The sequence below is a fragment of the Protopterus annectens genome, chromosome 8.part0 (genome assembly GCF_019279795.1).
Source record: "Protopterus annectens isolate FY-2018-M chromosome 8.part0, PAN1.0, whole genome shotgun sequence".
Taxonomy (NCBI): Eukaryota; Metazoa; Chordata; order Ceratodontiformes; family Protopteridae; genus Protopterus; species Protopterus annectens.
Window position 1 is genome coordinate 189294772 of NC_056741.1, and position 20032 is coordinate 189314803.

Below are 20032 nucleotides of genomic sequence, written 5' to 3' on the forward strand. Positions count from 1 at the left end.
TGCTTTCCTGCTTTACTAGTTTAGTCCAGTTTCAGAGTTGCTGATTCCTGGGCTTTGGTTGTAGTTCCTGTGTACTGTTTCCTTGCCTTATTTGGAGGAAGGGAAGCTACCTTGCTTACCAGTGGGAGTGGGAAGCATTGAGCTGCCTTTGTCCAGTTTTGTGAGGTTTCAGCCAGTAACTAGTAGTTTATTGGTCGTTTTGGGCCAGTTTCTAGCTTTTTCCAGCCCCTGGTATAAAACTTTCAGCTTGTACCTACTCAGCACAGACTCCACGTGGGCCAGCAGAGTAATCCAGGCTGCAGAGAGCTGAATAAGCGACTTTTCTTGATACTAAGTATAATTTTGTTGCTTTCCACATCTGAATACCTAGCAACTGTATTTCGCCTGCCTTTCTGTTACATTGAAGCTGTTTTACTGCATTTAACTTAATATTGCACTTGGAATCCTTGTTTGTTACTATTTGACTGTATTTGTAGCAAATTCTTCTGTGTAAGCTGTAGTAGCTGATTCATAGCATTTATAAGTGTTTGCTGTACCTGTTTCTGCCTGTTTTGTGAAAAAAAAGGAAAAAGAAAAAATATCTCTTGTTTTCCTGCTTTACTAGTTTAGTCCAGTTTCAGAGTTGCTGATTCCTGGGCTTTGGTTGTAGTTCCTGTGTACTGTTTCCTTGCCTTATTTGGGGAAGGAAGCTACCTTGCTTTCCTGCTTTACTAGTTTAGTCCAGTTTCAGAGTTGCTGATTCCTGGGCTTTGGTTGTAGTTCCTGTGTACTGTTTCCTTGCCTTATTTGGGGGAAGGGAAGCTACCTTGCTTACCAGTGGGAGTGGGAAGCATTGAGCTGCCTTTTGTCCAGTTTTGTGAGGTTTCAGCCAGTAACTAGTAGTTTATTGGTCGTTTTGGGCCAGTTTCTAGCTTTTTCCAGCGACCTGGTATAAAAGCAGCTAAACCCGGCGTTAAGCGATTTAGAGCGATTTAGCGCGAAGCTGCCACTGTTGCACACTAGGGCAGTGCCGGTTAAGCAAGTTTAAACTATTCGGGCTACCTAAAGTCCACTCTTCAAATTTTCCCTTAAAACTACCTTCCTCGAACTATACTACTGATCAAATCAGCGTGTCCTATAACTAAAAAGATCAACTCTACTTGACTCCAAGTAGACTATTCTCTATCTATTAAACCTAGCACTTGCTCCTACAGTACTTATTACCTTGATACGGCACTCTTGTCATAGATAGTACCCCAAAAGGCAACCCCCATTTCTCGGTCACCCACGTCCCCGGAATCTTTTTAAAGTTTTCGTCTACCCTTCTAGCATGTCGAGGATCAGTTGCTAGTGTCCTCTCCTGCTCAGCTGGTGAACCTGGGAATATTGAGGCAATGTTTCAATTGCCTCATGTACACAGACAACCCTTTCCTCCTCCCACAAAACACAAATACATGCGAGAGATGCAACTATACGGCCAAACTGGAGGCTGAGCTCTCTCAACATAGGACTGGCAAGACCAGTCAGGAGGAGAAGGTTACCACACACACTATAGACCCAGTCTCACATAGTACCATTACAACCTCAAATCATACACATAAACACACAAAGACATACTCGGAGGCTCTGATCAAAAATCTACCAAAACAGCAGAGGCCACCAAAGCAGACACCCAAACAACCACCACCTCAGAACACAACACCCGCAACACATAGACCTCACAGTCAGAGTGTCAAACAGTCACAGCCCTTAAGGCCAAACACAATGCCAGACACACTAGTCATTGGTGACTCCATAGTCAGACACACTGATGTCCCGCTCACCAGACTGAGTAAGGAGAAGGTCACAGTAAGCTGCCTGTCGGGCGCTAGAATCCGCCACATAACGCAAGCACTCAGGTCTCTCAACAGCAGGTACAAATATGACTCAGTCATTGTCCACGCTGGTGTAAACGACCTGAGACGCACCTCCTTGGACTACATGAAAAGAGACATTGAGGAGCTCTCTGATTATGTAGCCCAGGCAGGTATGACCCTGACCTTGAGCAGTATCCTACCTTCACCAAGAATGATGCCACAATACAGAGATAAGATGATCAGCTTTAACAATTGGCTTAAACACTGGTGTCATTCAAAGGGGATCCAGTATCTGTCTGCCTGGGATGACATGCTGGACAAGCCACGCTGCTTCAAGGGACGGCTTGCACCTGTCACCCTGGGATTCCGGATATTGGCAAAGGCTCTTGCCACCCCATAGTGCCTTTTTAGGCAAGGCTCAAATTCTAAACCTACCACCCTAGAACACAAAAAGGAAAAAAACTAAGGGTAATGCTGCTCAGTGCCAGAAGTCTAAATCTCAAAACACGCACTCGAGGCCCTTCTCAGCACGGAGAACATCGATGTCTGTGCTGTGACAGAAACCTGGTTCAAGGCTCCTGAGAGCACCCCAGCGCTATCAGGTTTTACCTCATATCATGCGTTCCGGCCCCAAAATCTGGACAATACCAACAAAGGAGGGGGGGATCCATATTCATCAAGGACACCCACACCTCAAGACTGGTGGCAACGCACGATGCATCGGAGACCATCCAGGTGCAATTAACCATAGGCAAGACTGCTCTGCAAATTGTAGCATGTTACAGGCCACCCTCACAAACTCAGGAAACTCACATGGCCTTCCTGAAAACACTAGAGGGATAAATGTATCACCAAACACCATCATACTAGGTGACTTCAATTACCCTAATATAGACTGGGAACACTACTCAAGCCCAAACACCCTAGCCCAAAAGTTCCTGGAATTCATAAACTCAAATGCCATGGAACAACTAGTCACCATCCCACAAGAGGAGATAACATACTTGATCTCATCATCACGAACATGGGAGCACAATGTTCAACACCGGAAGTATACCCCTCACTGGTGAGATCAGATCACAAACAAATCTCGCTGAAGGTCCTCATCCCACCCCCACCTGAAATAAAAAAGACCACAGTAAAGAACTTCTCAAAAGCCGACTTCACACTTCTAAAGACTAGTGTGGTCTCCTTTCAGGCCCCCGAGCCGGCGGAAAACAATACTCAAGCCGCTGAATCACTTACAAACACCTTCTACCAGCACCTGCAGGACTGCATGGATAAGGCAATCCCAAGCAAAACAAAGACTCTTTGTACCAAAGGCAAGCGTCCAGTCTGGTGGACCCCAGCCATAAACAAACTCTACAACAAAAGGAGGAAGCTACTACAAGATAGAGCAAAATCCTTAAAAGGTAAGACACCCTTGATCACTATAAGTAAAAAACTAAGAGCTCTCATAAAATCATCCAAAGCAAATTTCGAGAGAAAAATAGCTAAAGACTCAAAAGACAATCATAAGGCCTTCTTTAGCTATGTTAGAAACCTAGGAGGAAACTCCCAGATATGCTCAGAACTAGTTCAAAATGATGTGAAGATTACTGATCCTACAGACATTGCCAACATACTGGCTGACAGGTTCAGTGCAAACTTCTCCCCTCCCCAAAGGAGAGATATCTATACCAAATGAGTGCAGCCCCCAAACATCTCCAGCGCCCAAGTGAGAACTGCTCTCTCCAAAGCAAAAACACAGCATCCATGGGACCCGATGGTGTCCCCGGCTGTGTGCTCCACGAACTCAATGAGGAATTAAACCCACAGCTAGGACAGCTGTTTAATCAAAGTCTTACCTCTGGATACATACCCAGGAGTGGCGCACTGCAACTGTGGTCCCACTTCACAAAGGCGGTGCCTCCACAGACCCTGGAAATTACCGCCCATTAGCTTGACAAGCCTTATCTGCAAAGCCATGGAGAGGATCATAATGGACCTCATAAATAAAGACATAGGGAATTTGCAGACTTTGGATCCAACCCAGTTTGGCTTTGTCAAAGGCAGATCATGCCTTTTAAACTTGGTTGACTTTTGAAACAGTCACCAAAGCCATTGATGAGGGAAAGGCAGTCCATACAGCCTACCTCGATCTGGCTAAGGCCTTCGATACAATACCCCACTCGGGTATCATTGAAAAACTCATCAGCTTAAATGTTAACCCATACATCACAAGATGGGTTGCAAACTGGCTGAGTGACAGAACCCACAGGGTCAGAGTTGCTGGCGCCATGTCAGACTCAAAGCCTGTCACAAGTGGTGTCCCACAGGGCTCAGTCCTGGGCCCACTCTTGTTTGGCATCTACTTTTCAGTACAAGCAAACACAGGAGGGTTATGGCTGACAAAGTTTGCAGATGACTGCAAACTGGGCGCCATAGTAGAAAACACATCTGACACAGATATCCTTCAGAAGGGTCTCACAGAAACGGATAACTGGTGCCAGAGCCACGGCCTAAAGTTAAATGCCAAAAATGCATAGTCATACCCTTCGGGAAAAACAAGGTTACCCCTAGCTACCAAATAGGTGGCAATCCACTGAGCACAGAAGAAGTTATCAGGGACCTGGGGACCCAGGTTGATAGTAGTCTGTCATTCGACACCCATGTAGCTAAAGTAGTTAGGAAGTCCTTCTACATTGCCCACCTTATCATGAAGGGATTCTCATCTAGATCAAGGGAGGTCATAGTCTCCCTTTACTCATCACTCATCAGACCAATGATTGAGTACAATGCCCCATTCGGAATGTATCTGACCCGACACTTGCAGCAGCTGGAGAGGCCACAAAAGTTCCTCACCAAAAGGATAAAGGGTCTCAAAAATCTGTCCTATGCTGCCCGACTGAAAGAACTCCAGCTCTATTCAGTCACTTACCGCTTGCTCAGAGGTGACCTTTGCCTAACATACAAGGCCATGTCAAACCCAGATTTGATGAATATGCTTCACCTCAAAAAATCTAGATCCATCAGAGCCACAAGGGCGGGAGACTTAAACCTCGACACGGCTATTAATAGAAAGTGCTGGAGGGATAGATTCATCACCCAAAGACTCCCTATGCTGTGGAACAAAATCCCGGTACATGTGAGGCAGAGCACCTCGCTGGCCTTGTTCAAGAGAAATCTTGACCAATGGATGGGAGATCGCAGATATACCCCAGGAATTACCTCAGTGTCACTGCTCGACAGAGGCACAGCAAAATAATGGGTATAGTTCCCCATACTAAAGGGGTGGCGTAAGCCACAAAACAATGGGCTAGGCTTATAAATGCCCTCGGGCAGATAGCCTAGTATGAACCTATGAACCTATGAACCTATGAACAAGCCAGCGTCAATGCTTTTTCCTAGCCTGATCATTCTGTATTAGATATGTCCATTATGGTTCTTCAAGGGAATTTCCTTACAGCTTTGGAAAAAAGAGAAATAGAAATGTAGGCAATTCAGTTGGTCAGTTTTACACTCAGTAGCTTGAACCTGGATACTGGTTTTAAGATGCACTATGCAATTTTTTTTTTCTGTGTAACTAAACAGTAAACATAAATGTGTTAAATGGCAATCAATGTCTCTCATTCTGATACATAATTATTTTTTAATGAATTTATCCTGAATCCAAACAGCTGACTACCTCATAAAGATAAGTTTAAAATAAAAGTGACTGTAAAACTGCCAGGTTCTGATTTAAGGCTTCTTTATTTTAGTCATGATAAGACAGTAGTTATTAACAGATCAAGGTAAATTCTAGTCAGAACCATAATAACAGTAAACTTAACAGTCAGTATGGTCATAAAATTTAGACAATTTTGACAGCATAACAAATCTTTGTTTTGCACTGCTGTTCTTCATGGCTATTTGTCAGAGTCTTAGAGTGATAAGTCAACACATTTTTTTCATCTCTCACACACACTCACACACACACACACACACACACACACACACACACACACACACACACACACACACTCTCTCTCTCTCTCTCTCTCTCTCTCTCCTTTTCTTTCAGTTAGCTTAACCATGGCCTCTACTGTGTAGGCTTTGCACACACTATGCATGCATCCTAACAAGTATTCTCTGCCTTTTTCATAACATATCACTTAACTGTCAACTGAACATTATTGCAAATTCAAATTTTCCATTTAAAACAGCCTTCTCTCAAGGTTTGCCAGTTAAAACAAGTTGATAGTTAGAAATTACACATTCTTGTTTTATTTATTTTATGTGTCAGAGCTGCTATCATATCTGCTAAATGAACAGTCTCTCTAATGTACCTTGGAGAGACAATCTTTAATTTTACAGCAGGCCATAAACTGGTCTTCTACAGTTTTCAGTTTCTCTCTCCCTCTCTTACTCTCACATGTGCACACAGACAAACACATACAGTTATTTTCATGTGTCAGGCCGGGTCCCTCACTGCCTCAGCCATCGATTGTGGACTCTGATGTGACCAGACTTGGTTTCTTGAACTACACATTAGTGTCTCCTGGTCTCTCTGGTTAGTGCCTTGAGAAGCCATTAAGGACCAAGACATAAACATGTACTGTCTGGCTGTAGGGTATCTTTATGAGAAGAAAAATGGGAAACCAAACATTTTTAACAAATTAATTAAATATTTTAATATGTAAATAAAACAAATAACCACAGTACAACAACATGCCTTGTCTACTGTTTTTGCAGAACACATGCAGCTGAGACTGGTTAATGGCGGAGGGGACTGTGCTGGAAGAACTGAAGTTTATTACAATGGATCATGGGGCACGGTCTGTGATGACTTCTGGGACCTGCAGGATGCAAATGTTGTCTGTAAGCAGCTCAAATGTGGCCATGCCATATCAGCAAACACCTCAGGATCATTTGGAAAAGGTTTGGGACCTATTTGGTTGGATAACGTTAATTGCTCGGGGACTGAATCCTTGGTGTGGGAGTGTCCCTCTGCAGGATGGGGCCAGCATAACTGCCATCACAAAGAAGATGCAGGTGCTGTATGTTCTGGTAAGTATTAAAGAATAAATATCAGTATGCATCTCTTGAAAATACAGAACAAGTAGAGATGGGATAGAAACTCCAAGATTTATTTATGCTTTTAATATCACCTAGCTTGAAGTAGTTTAAAAGTGTGACACTGAATTGCAAGGAAACTAAATTACTTTTTTGACCCCAAATATAAAATAAAGATATTAATTCCTTACCTAGTCCTAAACTTCAACTGCAGGCCAGATGTGAGTGCTTAGAAATATCATCTATAGTTCACAACATTGAACTTGTCCATTGCAATATTCCTCCAGGAGATGTCATGAACAATGTTGCACTGCTGAGTAACAGCTTTACAAACAAAACTGCCATAGCTATAAGCACAGAGGAATGTCTGAAAATGCTGGATGAAGATTTTTTTTGTTTTTGTAATTTTCAATCTTTGACATAATAAGTTGGCCAGTAAAGAAAGAACGTTTGATATGATGGACTTAATGATACAGATTTTATGAAGGATATTTTGAGGAAGATAGTAAGAGTTGCTCTTTGTAAAAAGGATGGCGTAAAGTATATAGTGAAAAGAAGGATGCAATAAAGGGAATGGAGAGGTGTTACAATTATTGATGTGAAATATTAAGGATAGTATAGTGCAGTACAGATTCCTAATCTCTGCTTTACATGGACTGGGAGCCTATCCCAGAGACAGGGTAATCTCTTGTATACATACCTGTCTATCCAGCAGGTGCTATTTACATCATAGGCAAGGCTTAAGCCTTTAGAATGGGTAATTCTGGTGCTGTTTGTTTTGCAGATATGCAGGCGGTCCATCAGAGTGGGGTCTGACAATGCCCTTTATTTCAGCTGTAGATCTCCCCTCAAAAGCCTGTAGGAGACAAAATTCATGGATACAGCCTTGAGATAGTCTGCAAAGGACATTTTGTCCCAGTCCCCTTCAATAAACACATCACACCAAATAACATTTGCTGACCTTTATTAAACTGCTATAAACATATCTTTGTTAACCAATATTATTTAATTACAACTGAAACATAGTATAGTTGATATTAATCACAGCATAAACATCCATGTAATGTTAACCAGGACAGTGTGACTTCGCTCACCCTGATACACTAAGCAGCGTCCATCCCTCCACTCGCTTACTTTACTTATGAAACAGCGTCCCATCACTCACTTCATTTACCATTTATTGAGTTAAACATCCAACCAAATAAGCAGTGTCCTTATCTCTGCTCACTTATTTTAATTATCAAGCAGCGTCCAACCACTCACTTTTTTTTCCCAACTCATTGAAATGAAAATACAACACCAGAGGGAGAAATGAAGAGGGCAACCCTGCCCCTCTTCTCTGCCCACCAGCCTGACCAAGCTGTTCCCCCTCTCTGCTACCACATTTCTAACAACCTAACCACCCATTAAAAGGCATTAAGGCAAACATCATTCAGTGTACTCCATCCTCTCTAACTAAACTGGATCCATGTCATCACCTCCCGAAGCCCTATCACAGAAATAGCCAAAGTAGCCAATTGCCTAAATGGCTGAAAGTAAACAACTGCTCCTTCTCCAATACTAAAGTAACAAACCATAACCTCATCACTTGGCATGACCTCTGTATATTAGCTAAATTCTCAGTTACCTTACTGCCAATAGTAGCATCACAATGATTCCCAGGTCATTACCTGCCAAATGTACCACCCAGCACTAAATCCACACCACATGAAACCATGCAAGAACCATCATGTCTGACTATAGCCCTGTTTTATTGCCCAATGTACATAATAATGGACAAAAGAAAATTTCCTTTCCAAAACAATATAGTAGTAATCCTGCCATCACACCAACTATCAGATATAATCAAGAAAAGCTTTAACAACATCATAGCATTTGCTGACCAACAAATCACTCTCTGAATAACTTCAATACATCTATAAAAGAAAATGCCACATGAACTATAGCCCAATAAACCTCCATTACCAAATCCAACCCTCACCACACAAATTATCTTGGCAACAGCCAATGTCTGCAGTCTTCACACTATCAAACCTGCCCCAACCCTTCAAATCAATGAGCCACCAACCAAGATTAAGTCTGCCTACCCTTGTCACCCTCGTAACTATACTACTCACAGCTAACTCCTCGTTGACCAAATGAACTGCTGTACCTTGTTCCCAAGCCAGGGAAATAACCAAATCTTTCCCACCAAACTCCTTTCCACAAGCAACTGCACAACAAATTGAACCACTATGGTGATGCCCTACCATATGCCTGCCTTATAACAGTTGCCCCAAATTCTTGCAATCCAAATTTAACCACTCTAGCAATGCCCTGCCCCAACCCTACAAACCAATGAATCCCCAACCAGGATTAGTAAGTTCACATAGCCTTGTCACCCATGCAACTATACTGCTCTCAGCTAAATCCTCCTTAACTAACTGAGCTACCTTACCTTGTTCACAAGCCTGAAAAATAAAACTTTTCCTATCAAATTGCTTCGCAGAGGCAGCTGCAACACAAGTGTAACTAATCTGGCAATGTCCTATCCAACAAGCCACAAACCAGCCCCTATATTATTCCCCCCACCCTAAAACCTCCTGTCACATTTGTAAGACAATGTAAATCCCATGAGCAACCCTAACCATCTGCTCAAAAGTCATGACTCTAAAATGCACCAAAAGGCACCACAATGGTAAAACAGTACACTAAATTATAAACCCTCACCCCAAAATGACCTGGGTAAACTGGCCAACATACAGGTCCAGTAGTCCAAGAAGCTAAACAACTTTAATCCTCTGCTTATCCTTAGCCTTCTTCTCAAAACTAACTTCCCATGTGTTACCTTTACATCTGGTAAAGAATTAAAACACAACCTACATGTGCAAGGAATCTCAAAACAATGCCTTGCTTAAGCCTTCTAATGTCTGCGTAGGCAAAGAAGCACACAGTTCCTCACATATAGCCAAAACACCTGCAGGCCTAGAATGCTCCTTCAAATTCTACCTACCCTTAACAGTCATACATATACTGAACCACCTCCTATCAACCCAATGTAAAAGTCAAATGGTACACATGGTGCTCACTATAAAGACCATAACCTGGTATGCGACAGTAGTAGAAGCTGCCTGAAAGACAGATTTGTCCCCAAGAAGATACCTTTCCTTTAGAACAAACTCCACTTCATGAGATACTCTTCCTTTGGAATAAACTCCACTTCATGTCAAACAGAGCACCTCAATGACCCCCTTCAAACACAATTCAAACAACTGGATGGGTAGCCATAAATTCACCCCAAGGGATTCCACCCATGTCCCTCTTGGACAAGGGCAACAGGTGCTGCACATGGAAATAAGGGTTAACCTTGGCTAGGTTGCCTTGGTTAGCTTGTAAGGGCTATAGAGCCATTAGCCTAGTAACTTCCTATGATCCTATGATTGTTGTAACTCCACTCCACATGTGGGAAACACCAGACTCCTCATAACAATATCTAACCCTGCTTTACCCTGCTTCCTCCTTACTTGCCCACACCTACACCAAATTGCACCAAGTCTGATGTGCCTAAGTGAGCACTGAATAATGTAAGATTACCTGCAACCTCACTGTGCACAACTCCAGCAACTGGAACATCCACCACATCAAAACCAATTACCTTTGACATCCACTTCCTTCACTCCACTGACTATTTCTTGCTTTGCTCTCCCCCACTTGGACCTCTTTGCACACCACTCTAGCAACCTCGATATCCACTGCAACAGCACCATCACCTTTGAAATTCACTCCTTTCAGGTTACCAACTAATATCCATGTTATGCTTCCCCAACCTGAAAAAGAAAAGAAAACTGTAAATTCTCATCACACACATATCCAAAACTTCTTAATGACAGCATTTAGTGCGGCCAGGGGCCAGCCTGTTCATCAACTACCCAACTGCTACACTGGCCCCCAATCCCCATCCTCAGGACAGTGCAAACCTAGCAGCTTCACCCCAGTTCTGCTTGGTTACTGCAAGCATATTTACTGCAACATAGACACAGCACTGACAGTTAAGAGGCCTAAACCGATGAGTGAAATACCTCCATAACATACCCTTACCTCTCAAGTGTACCGCATCCCGAGGAATGTTCATCATTTAAGGTCATAACAGTTTGTGTTCAAACTGAATCATTGCCTTAACAGGCATAAATAAACTAATCATATGTTAACTGTCCTATGAGCATCTTAGTTAAAGTTAATGTTCCCCAAAGTTCCAATTCGAAAATCTGTCACATATTCCATGTTAACAATGTAACTGCTATCAGTTGTAAACAGAACTGAAACACTATTTCATTAAAAGCTCATACTATAAATAAAATCAACACATTTTTAACCATCCTATGGGTTTCCTAGTTGAAGTTAATAGTGAGCCATAGAGGTAATACCCAGTGGTCTCATCTCATGCTTCCCTAAGATTACACTTCAGCCTCTTGGCTGACTCCCCCCTTTCACTATGAATAAACAAAGTTAAACATGGATAATACTTTTAACATTATTGTACCTCCAGAGCATCTTATTTTCACTATAATTGCAGATCAGCAGCATTTCTCTCATAATGCTGCATCCAGCATAAACTAAACTAAATGTAAGTTGTTACAAACTATCCAATGTCATTGTATCACATAGGTACATACAGCAAAATATACAAATTGTGTAGGCTACCTATTATACTAACTTAATTATTGTAATGCAATAATTATAACCCACCATCTGCCACCAAATTCACCAGGGGCAGTACAAATTAAGAGAAACAAGGAAAGTGAATCAAAACCAAGATTCCCGTAAATTTAATCAGGAACCGTTAATACAAACATGTGCCTGACCTAAGCACAGATTAATAGCATCATGCAATGCTCTTGCAGAGAACAAGTGGCATGTGGGAATCAAAGGCTGTACCCTATAAATTCCTGTACTTACATTAACCACTGTGCCAACTGTCAGATTAGTGCCGTTGGATGTGGATAACTTAACCATACCTGGTATAGCAAAAAACTGGACAAGACCTTTTTATAATAATGGGTGGGGGGACGAATCCCAATACTGACACTTAAAGCATTCTTACAAACTTAGGAAATTGATAGAATAACAGGCCCTGCATGACCATGAATCCTAAGCCATTACATTTTAGAATGGCAATAAGCAGGTGCCAATTCAAACACCATCAAATCCTGTAAACTTCCTTTACCCTTTGTTACAGCAAAGCAGTCTAGAAAGAAGGATTCACTCCTGTGCAATTATTTAATAGCTTACATTATTGATATCTATATAAAAAAAAACACACACACACACATTGTTAAAACATCACCCAGACAAAATATCACCCAGGCAAGCACAGTGACCACAATGTTACACGCAGATACCTGAAAGCCCGGGAAACATCATAACTGCTCTTCTCAGAACCAGACATGCTACTTCTGAACTACAACTGCAAACCACCATCTAGTGACCTCAATCCATAATGAATCACCAATGGCCACAAGCTCCATGACAAACAAACCAAAGCATGAGGCAGGACTCAGTCACTCTGCATAACACACGCCCGGGTTGGGGGTTTTTTTTGTTGGTTTTTTTTTGTTTGTTTTGTTTTTTTAATGAAACAGGGTCCTCTGCACTGGCAATTGAGCCATGTGAAGAAACTGCGTCAATACTGGGACTCCTAATTCAGTCAGAAACAGTTAACATGGACAATGCCCAACCAACAGCCATTACAAATTGGCTACATTTTTACAACAACCCTCTTCCCTTACACACTAAAAACCCTCAGTCCTGCCAGAGGTTTAAGCTTTAAAGACAGTAACTCGCATGAATTTAATTTCACCAATTCCCATGGTGCCATTAGGCAGGACATTTATGCCCCTATATTTTACTGTCCTTCATATATACAAGTCCAATAGCAGAGCACCAGCCATGAACTCTCCTTTCCTGGCTACACCCTGACCCAAAATTCGTCTTAATGTTGAAGAAGCTTCCAAAATGCAAAAGTATATGAAAAAAGTAAAACAAAGTCAATAGAGCAAGTGACTATGGAGTAAGTGCTCCGATGTTGAAAAACAAAGATAAACTCAAACAGAAAGCTCAGAGACACTCCAAGGCTGTGGATGTAAATAAAGTTCTCAGATGAAAACAGTTTACTACTTGGAACTATTTTCATCTGAGAACTTTATTTACATCCACAGCCTTGGAGTGTCTCTAAGCTTTCTGTTTGAGTATATGAAAAAAGTGAATTGCCAACTGTATCAAAATGTGTTAAAAGAGTATAAGAACTTAATTAATAAAGGGTATAGATTTAAATATTTTTCTTATGAAGACATAGCAACATAAATTTAATGTGAAAGAATGTACTATGGCGTATTTCTACTGTGCTCCTAAACTTCATAAAAATTTACAAGATCCACCAGTATGGCCAATTGTCTTGGCATGTGAGTATTTTACACATAAGTTTTTTGCATGAGTGTTTATTTAAAGAGGTAGTTAAACAATCATCTTTTATAAAAGATGTATTTTAATTTTTAGATAAACTAAAAGAAGTAAAATGGGAAAGTAATATGTTTTTCTTTGTAATCGATGTAGTGAGTTTACACACAAACATTCAACATACTTTTGGTATGGAAGCATTATTACATTTCCTTAAAGATTCTCCTAAGATACATTACATTATAGAGTTCGTGAATTTTTGTTTAGAGCACAATATTTTTGAGTTTAATGGAGACCTTTATAGATAAATGCAGGAGACAGCGATGGGGGTGGCTTTTGCCCCTATGTATGCAAACATGTGTATGGGTCTTTATGAACATTTATATGTATACAATAATATTTTTAGAACACATGTAGTAAAATACTATAGATACATAGATGATCTTATATTTGTGTGTAAAGTGGGTTGAGAACAAGTAGCAGAATTTATTTCTAATTTACATAATAATAGATTTAATATTCAATTTTGGTTTGCGAATGGGAGAAGAAGTTAATTATCTGGATGTAACTTTACAAGGAAGAAAAGATAGTTCGATACATATAAGAATCCATAGAAAATTTGAAGAACAAAGTCATATATTATTTGGAGAAAGTTGTCACCCCCCCCCCCCAATACATTAAAGTCTATTCCCTACGGAGAATTTGTAAGAATAGTAAGGTTGTGCAATAATAAGGCAGAATGTGAAAAAGAGTTAGAAAAAGCAGTAAATATGCTTTTAAGTAGGGGATATGAAAAGAAGTTGGTGGAAGAAGCACTTGATAAATTAAATAAACATAATAATATAGTTAGGAAATATAAGAGAGAAAAACAAGAAATAGGCAGTATAGCAGGATTATAAAAATATATATTTTGTTACTAAATATACACTCTTTTCAGACAAATTAAGTAGTATTATAAGGTATTTTGGGGTATTTTAGCTAGATGCAGAGGTTTAAATTTGCATAACAATAACCAATTGCAAATTTCCTACACTAGGGGTAGATGTATTCAAGATTTTATAGTGCATGGAAGATTTTGTTTACCTATGACAGAAAGAAGCAAAGAGCTGGGATGTAAACATACAATTCCATGTGGCAAATGTAATTGCTGCAGGTATGTAGTAAGAGGTTTTGAGAATATAAATGGTAGAAAATTTAAAGTGAATGGAACATATTGGTGAGTGAAAGAGTAGTATATGGGATAAGATGTCCATGTAATAAGTTTTACAATGGGGAAAGTAAAAGAAGTTTTGGAAGAAGATTAAAAGAGCATATTAGGAATGTTAAAAAGGAAGGGAAAATCCTGTAGCCTTAGATTTTAGGGATGGACATAAGAGCAACCCAAAAAGGGTTGGAAGCCACAGTTTTAGAATCAGTTGTATGTGATGGTATAACCACAGACAATGTAAAAAGTAGGATATGGAAAAAAGAATCTACTTTAATTCTGAAGTTTGCTACTTTGCACCTTAGTGGATCAAATAGGGAATGCAATTGGAAATGTATGCTTTAATTAATGATGTAATTGTTTAATGAATAATGTTTTTAAGAGTGACTGTATTTGAGGGATGCAGTAAATTAATGAAGTATACTCTGTAAAGGCATTACTACCGAGTTGCTAGAGAGAGAACTTGTTTGTTATTTTAATAAAGTGATTTTTCTTGCATTGTACTGGCCATAATTCTTGGTGGTTATCAACGGACATTCAGATGCTCGGATTCTCCTAGAAGGTGGCAAGTATGAAAGCAGGTTACATCAGGACAGCATATATGAAGGATATGAAGTTCAACACTCAAATGTTTGTCTGTAGTTAGTACTATTCACTGACTGCCTTATACAACATTTTACTGGAACACCACAGATGTATAAGGAACATGCCAGACATAGGGGGTGAAATGCTGGACAGTATGAAAAAAAAAAAAACATGTAAAGTGAAAGGCATACCTCTCAACTGTACAGAGTTTTGCCTCATATATTTGGTCCTTTGTTCATAAAATTGTGGTTTTCTGGCAAATTAGTGGCAAATCATTAAAGACTGAAATTAGAAAATAATGACAGGCATTTGAATGTCAGACTTCATACCCTTCAGAAAATTCATGCTAAAGCAAAACCTGTTATTGTATCACCTTTCTAAGTTTGCAAGCACAATATTATAAAATTGCCCCTATTTTTGGGCCTTTGTCCCACTTTTACTAATGGCTTAGTCCAGACTTCTTGCTGTAAGACATTGAGAGGTATGGTGAGAGGTATGCAGACTGTCAGCCTGTAAGAAGTGTTACATCATGTAAGTACTGACTGTCTCACTGGGCATGCTCCAACACTTGGCTAACTTGAGTGCAGTTCTGTTGTCTGTTCTTCACAAAGACCTGCTATGTGGAAATACATCTCTACATGCAGATAACTACCTCTACATATCTGTCTGACCCTAATCCCTTCCCACATGCCTAGTATATCTATCAGTGTGTATCCCATACACACACACACACACACACACACACACACACACACACACACACATATATATATATATAGCTATATATAGAACAATGATACATAGAATTTCGACATATATCTACAGACATCATATACATAATATACACACACACACACACACACACACACACACACACAAACATTCTTCGAACTAGTGTTGCTAGTTACTTGTGTTAGCTATGTCATATTTTTCCCATGCTCATTAAATGCAGCTTTTATAGATACATGATCACTGAGTGTTGAAGTAAAATATTTCTGTTTCAGCACATGGATTTAATACCATGGAAAGCTACCTTTGTTTTTTACTGGCCTCTTCTGGTGCATTACTTGGCTCCTTTGGAACATCAGGCATCCAATGAGGTTCTCTGATTCCCTAATCTCATTTTCGAAAGAGACATTAACATTCCTTAGTAAGCAGATGCAGCAACTATTAATCATAAAACACTTCTATGTTTGTGGGTGCATGAGATAAGTATGCACAGTATGCACAAATACCACTTGTTGGTTCTGTGAAGATGATGGGACATCTCTGTGCAATTAAATGTATTTTTTAGTGTCATAACTTATTGTTTTCATTGAATAGTTACCCTCTGTTACCATACTGTTAAAAGGAATGAGATTACTGCAGTATTACAGCAATACCAATGTTTGTTTGTTTGTGTATTTTGGCTTTTCCTGGTTAGGGGTCCCCACAGCGGAACTCCGGTCCACAATACCAATAATATGTGAAATTTAGCTCTATGACTAGATCACAGTGGAACCCCCATCACATTCCCCACATAGTGCTCCCAATAACACATCATTTCTGAGAAAGAAATATTTTATTTTAGGTTAGTACTAAGCTAACTGCCCTTGTGAGCTATTTTAAGCCTAGCCAATTATCCCTTGTGAGACTCAAACCTTGCACCTTGTGTTTGCAAGGCGAACACCTTAACCATTAGGCCACCCTCCCACCTGGACCATGTCACCTGCCATACTCTCTAAGGCTTCACATCCAGTTCATTACTTATGTTTTACTTTTTGTCCTCATCTCCCTTCCTCTCACTGTCTGATTTATTGTTCCATATAACTGGTCTTTCCCTCCTACATATACTATATAAGAAAGGATTCCAGTGATGAGACTTCCCTTATATTGAAAAAATGTTGAGGAATATATAACCCGAAGTGCAAAATACCCAATACCTGGGGTACTTTCTTTATTAGCATGCAGATGGTGTTGCTCTTTGTTGCCATTAACATTAGATGAGATATGAGGTTATGTCCTAGTGAATCATGCCTAGGTGTTTTCTTAAACAATAAGTACGCACACCAAGTGCTTTTGGAACAAGGTATATTTTATTAAAGTATTGATATTTCTTAACATACAGTCTTACTTTGGCAAAAGGGATTCTACCTATTTAGTATGCACAACAGTAAAACTGAATGTATGTTACAAATATTTCAAACAAGCTTTGTATACATCCTATAGTCAATTAGTTCTGTTTCTGATGAATTTCCCATAGCTCGTCTGACTGACCAAACAGCCCCACATTCCTACACTATCACCATGGGAAACTACTGAGAAAAAAGTGTTCTTGTAGGGAGGAAAAGGCCTCCTCCAGTCAAAATATGAGGTCTTTGACAACACATCCCAGTCCCTAAACATTCCCTTAGGCTTCTCCAATATAGGGAACGGTATTAACTGTATGTCCATTTTATGAGACAATACATTATTCACTGGGGTGTGAGGATTAAGTTTTGACATGCAGAGATGCCCAGCAAGTAAGGAATATTTGATACATGATTCACACAAGCAATAATGCCTGGTGGGTCATGTGTTAATGTGTAATTAACACCCACTGGCATTGGGCCACTACACCCATGGAAGGGCATTAATCACACATTAACATACAACCTGCAAGGCATTATTGCGCTTAGAGAATGGGCTTTCTGTAAAATTGTTTTACTTATTTATTTTTTAAGTACTATTTTTTTATATATATTTTTGATGTAAAATAGTTCCTCTGCCTAATGTTTCAAACATACTGTAGTATATGTTAATGGTGTTGGAGGAAGTATTTTGGATCCAAAATATATCACTTTAAAAAATCCCCAGGTATTTACTTTAATTTTTTTGGTCCCTTTCTCCTAAAACATTTGGTTTGTTGCCACTTATTAGAAATCGATATTTCTAAATGATAACATAGACAACAGTTTCAGACTTCCATTTCATTTACAAATTTCATTTAACAAATCCTGTAATTTAAGCAACTTTTATAAGAACAATAATTAAAATATGTTCCTATTTTTGATCCTTTGTTCTCCCTTTATTTTATTTATCCATATTTCTTTAGCTGAGAGGTCGTGAGGTATGTAACATCTTTACTACTATTGCCAGTGATCTCTCTTATGCAGGCACACATACACACACACATCTGCTTCAGAAAATGCAAGCTGACACAAATCCTAATGTTGTAATAATGTGATTTTATGACAGGATCAAGTAAAAAATACATTGAGCCTTTGTGCGTTTATTTTATGCTTGTTCAGATATGTTGAGGTAAGAGGTCGAGAGGTATGAAAACCTCTTAACTGTTGCATCCAGGGATTGCTCTCACTCACTCTCTCTCTCACACACACACACACACACACACACACACACACACACACACACACACACACACACACACACACACACGCACACACACACACAGTCTCTTCCACTTTCATACATGCATATACTTGTGCTCACAGACATACACACACAAATTATTTTAAGTTTCTTTTCTTACTTACTTTACACTCTCTAAACAGCAAAAGTGCTTCTTAGTGACTGTAAAATAATGTCTCAATCGATCTCACTGTTCACTGTCTCTCTTTGTGTCATACATACATACACAGTCTTTTCTGCTTTCACACATATACATATACACACAGTCTCTTCTGCTTTCATGCATGCATTCACTTACACATAGGTTTATAGGTTCACTGGTAGGTACTAGGCTATTGGCCCTAGTGCCTATATAAGCCTAGCCAAATGGTACCCTGGCTTTTGCCACCCAAGAAAATGATTTTCCTGTGCCCCTGTCAAGCAGAGCCACAGAAGTGATCCCCGGGGTTAATTTCCTATCTCCCATCCAATCATCAAGATTTTTCTTGAAGAGTGCTAATGAGGAGCTTTGTTTTATATAGATAGGTAGTTTGTTCCAGAGTATGGGAAGTCTCTGGGACAGGAATCTATCCCTCCAGCATGTTCTGTTTATTGAGGTGACAAGGTTTAGGTCCATAGAGCATGTAGCTCAGAGAGATTGGGATTTCTTTATGTGGAGCATGTCCAACAGCTCTGGGTTTGACATAGCTTTGTATGCTAGGCAGAGATTGCCTCTGAGTAGGCTATATGTGACAGAGTAAAGCTGGAGTTTTTTGAGACGGTCTGCGTAGGCCATCTGTTTGAGGATGGTAATCCTCTTTATGAGGTATTTCTGTGGCCTTTCCAGTTGTTGTAGATGTCTTTTGAGGTACATAAAAAAAGGGGTGTTGTATTCTATAATGGGTCTGATGAATGATGAGTAGAGGGGAACAGTGACCTCTTTTTTCCTGGATGAGAAACCTTTTGTGATGAGGTGTGCCATGTAGAAAGATTTCCTGACTACTGTGGTGATGTGATTATCAAAGGAGAGACTACTGTCCACCGGTGTCCCAAGGTCTCTTATCACACTTTCGGTGTTAAGTAGACTACCACCTATGTGGTAGTTCATGGGTACAGAGTTTTTACCAAAAGAGATGACAATGCACTTTTTGGCATTGAGCTTCAGGCCATGGCTTTGACACCAGGCATCTGTCTCAGTGAGGCCCTTTTTTTAGGATGTCCACATCATTAGGAGTTTTGATTATGGCTCCAAGTTTGCAGTCATCTGTGAACTTTGTTAGCCAAACACCTTCTGTGTTAGCCTGTACTTCAGAGAAGTAGATACCAAACAGGAGAGGACCTAGGACTGAACCCTGTGGTACTCCACTTGTCACTGGTCTGAAGTTGGATTTAGAGTCTGCTACTTTCACAGTGTGGGTTCTGTCAGTGAGCCAGTTGGCAACCCATCTTGTGACATAGGGATTTATACCTAGCTTAGTGAGTTTGTCTATAATTCCAGAGTGGGGGATGGTGTTGAAAGTCTTGGCGAGATCTAGATAGGCTGTGTGAACCACCTTACCCTCATCTACGGCTT

The 20032-nt window shown here is 40.1% G+C and overlaps 1 protein-coding gene across 1 annotated transcript in view; it reads left to right on the plus strand.

Moving 5' to 3' along the window:
• Positions 1 to 20032, plus strand: part of LOC122808184 (scavenger receptor cysteine-rich type 1 protein M130-like) — a 272255-nt gene that overhangs the window by 218046 nt on the left and 34177 nt on the right. The window contains exon 5 of the mRNA XM_044079152.1: positions 6549 to 6863. Within this exon, the coding sequence (XP_043935087.1) occupies positions 6549 to 6863 (315 nt within the window). The remainder of the gene's footprint in view (positions 1 to 6548; positions 6864 to 20032) is intronic.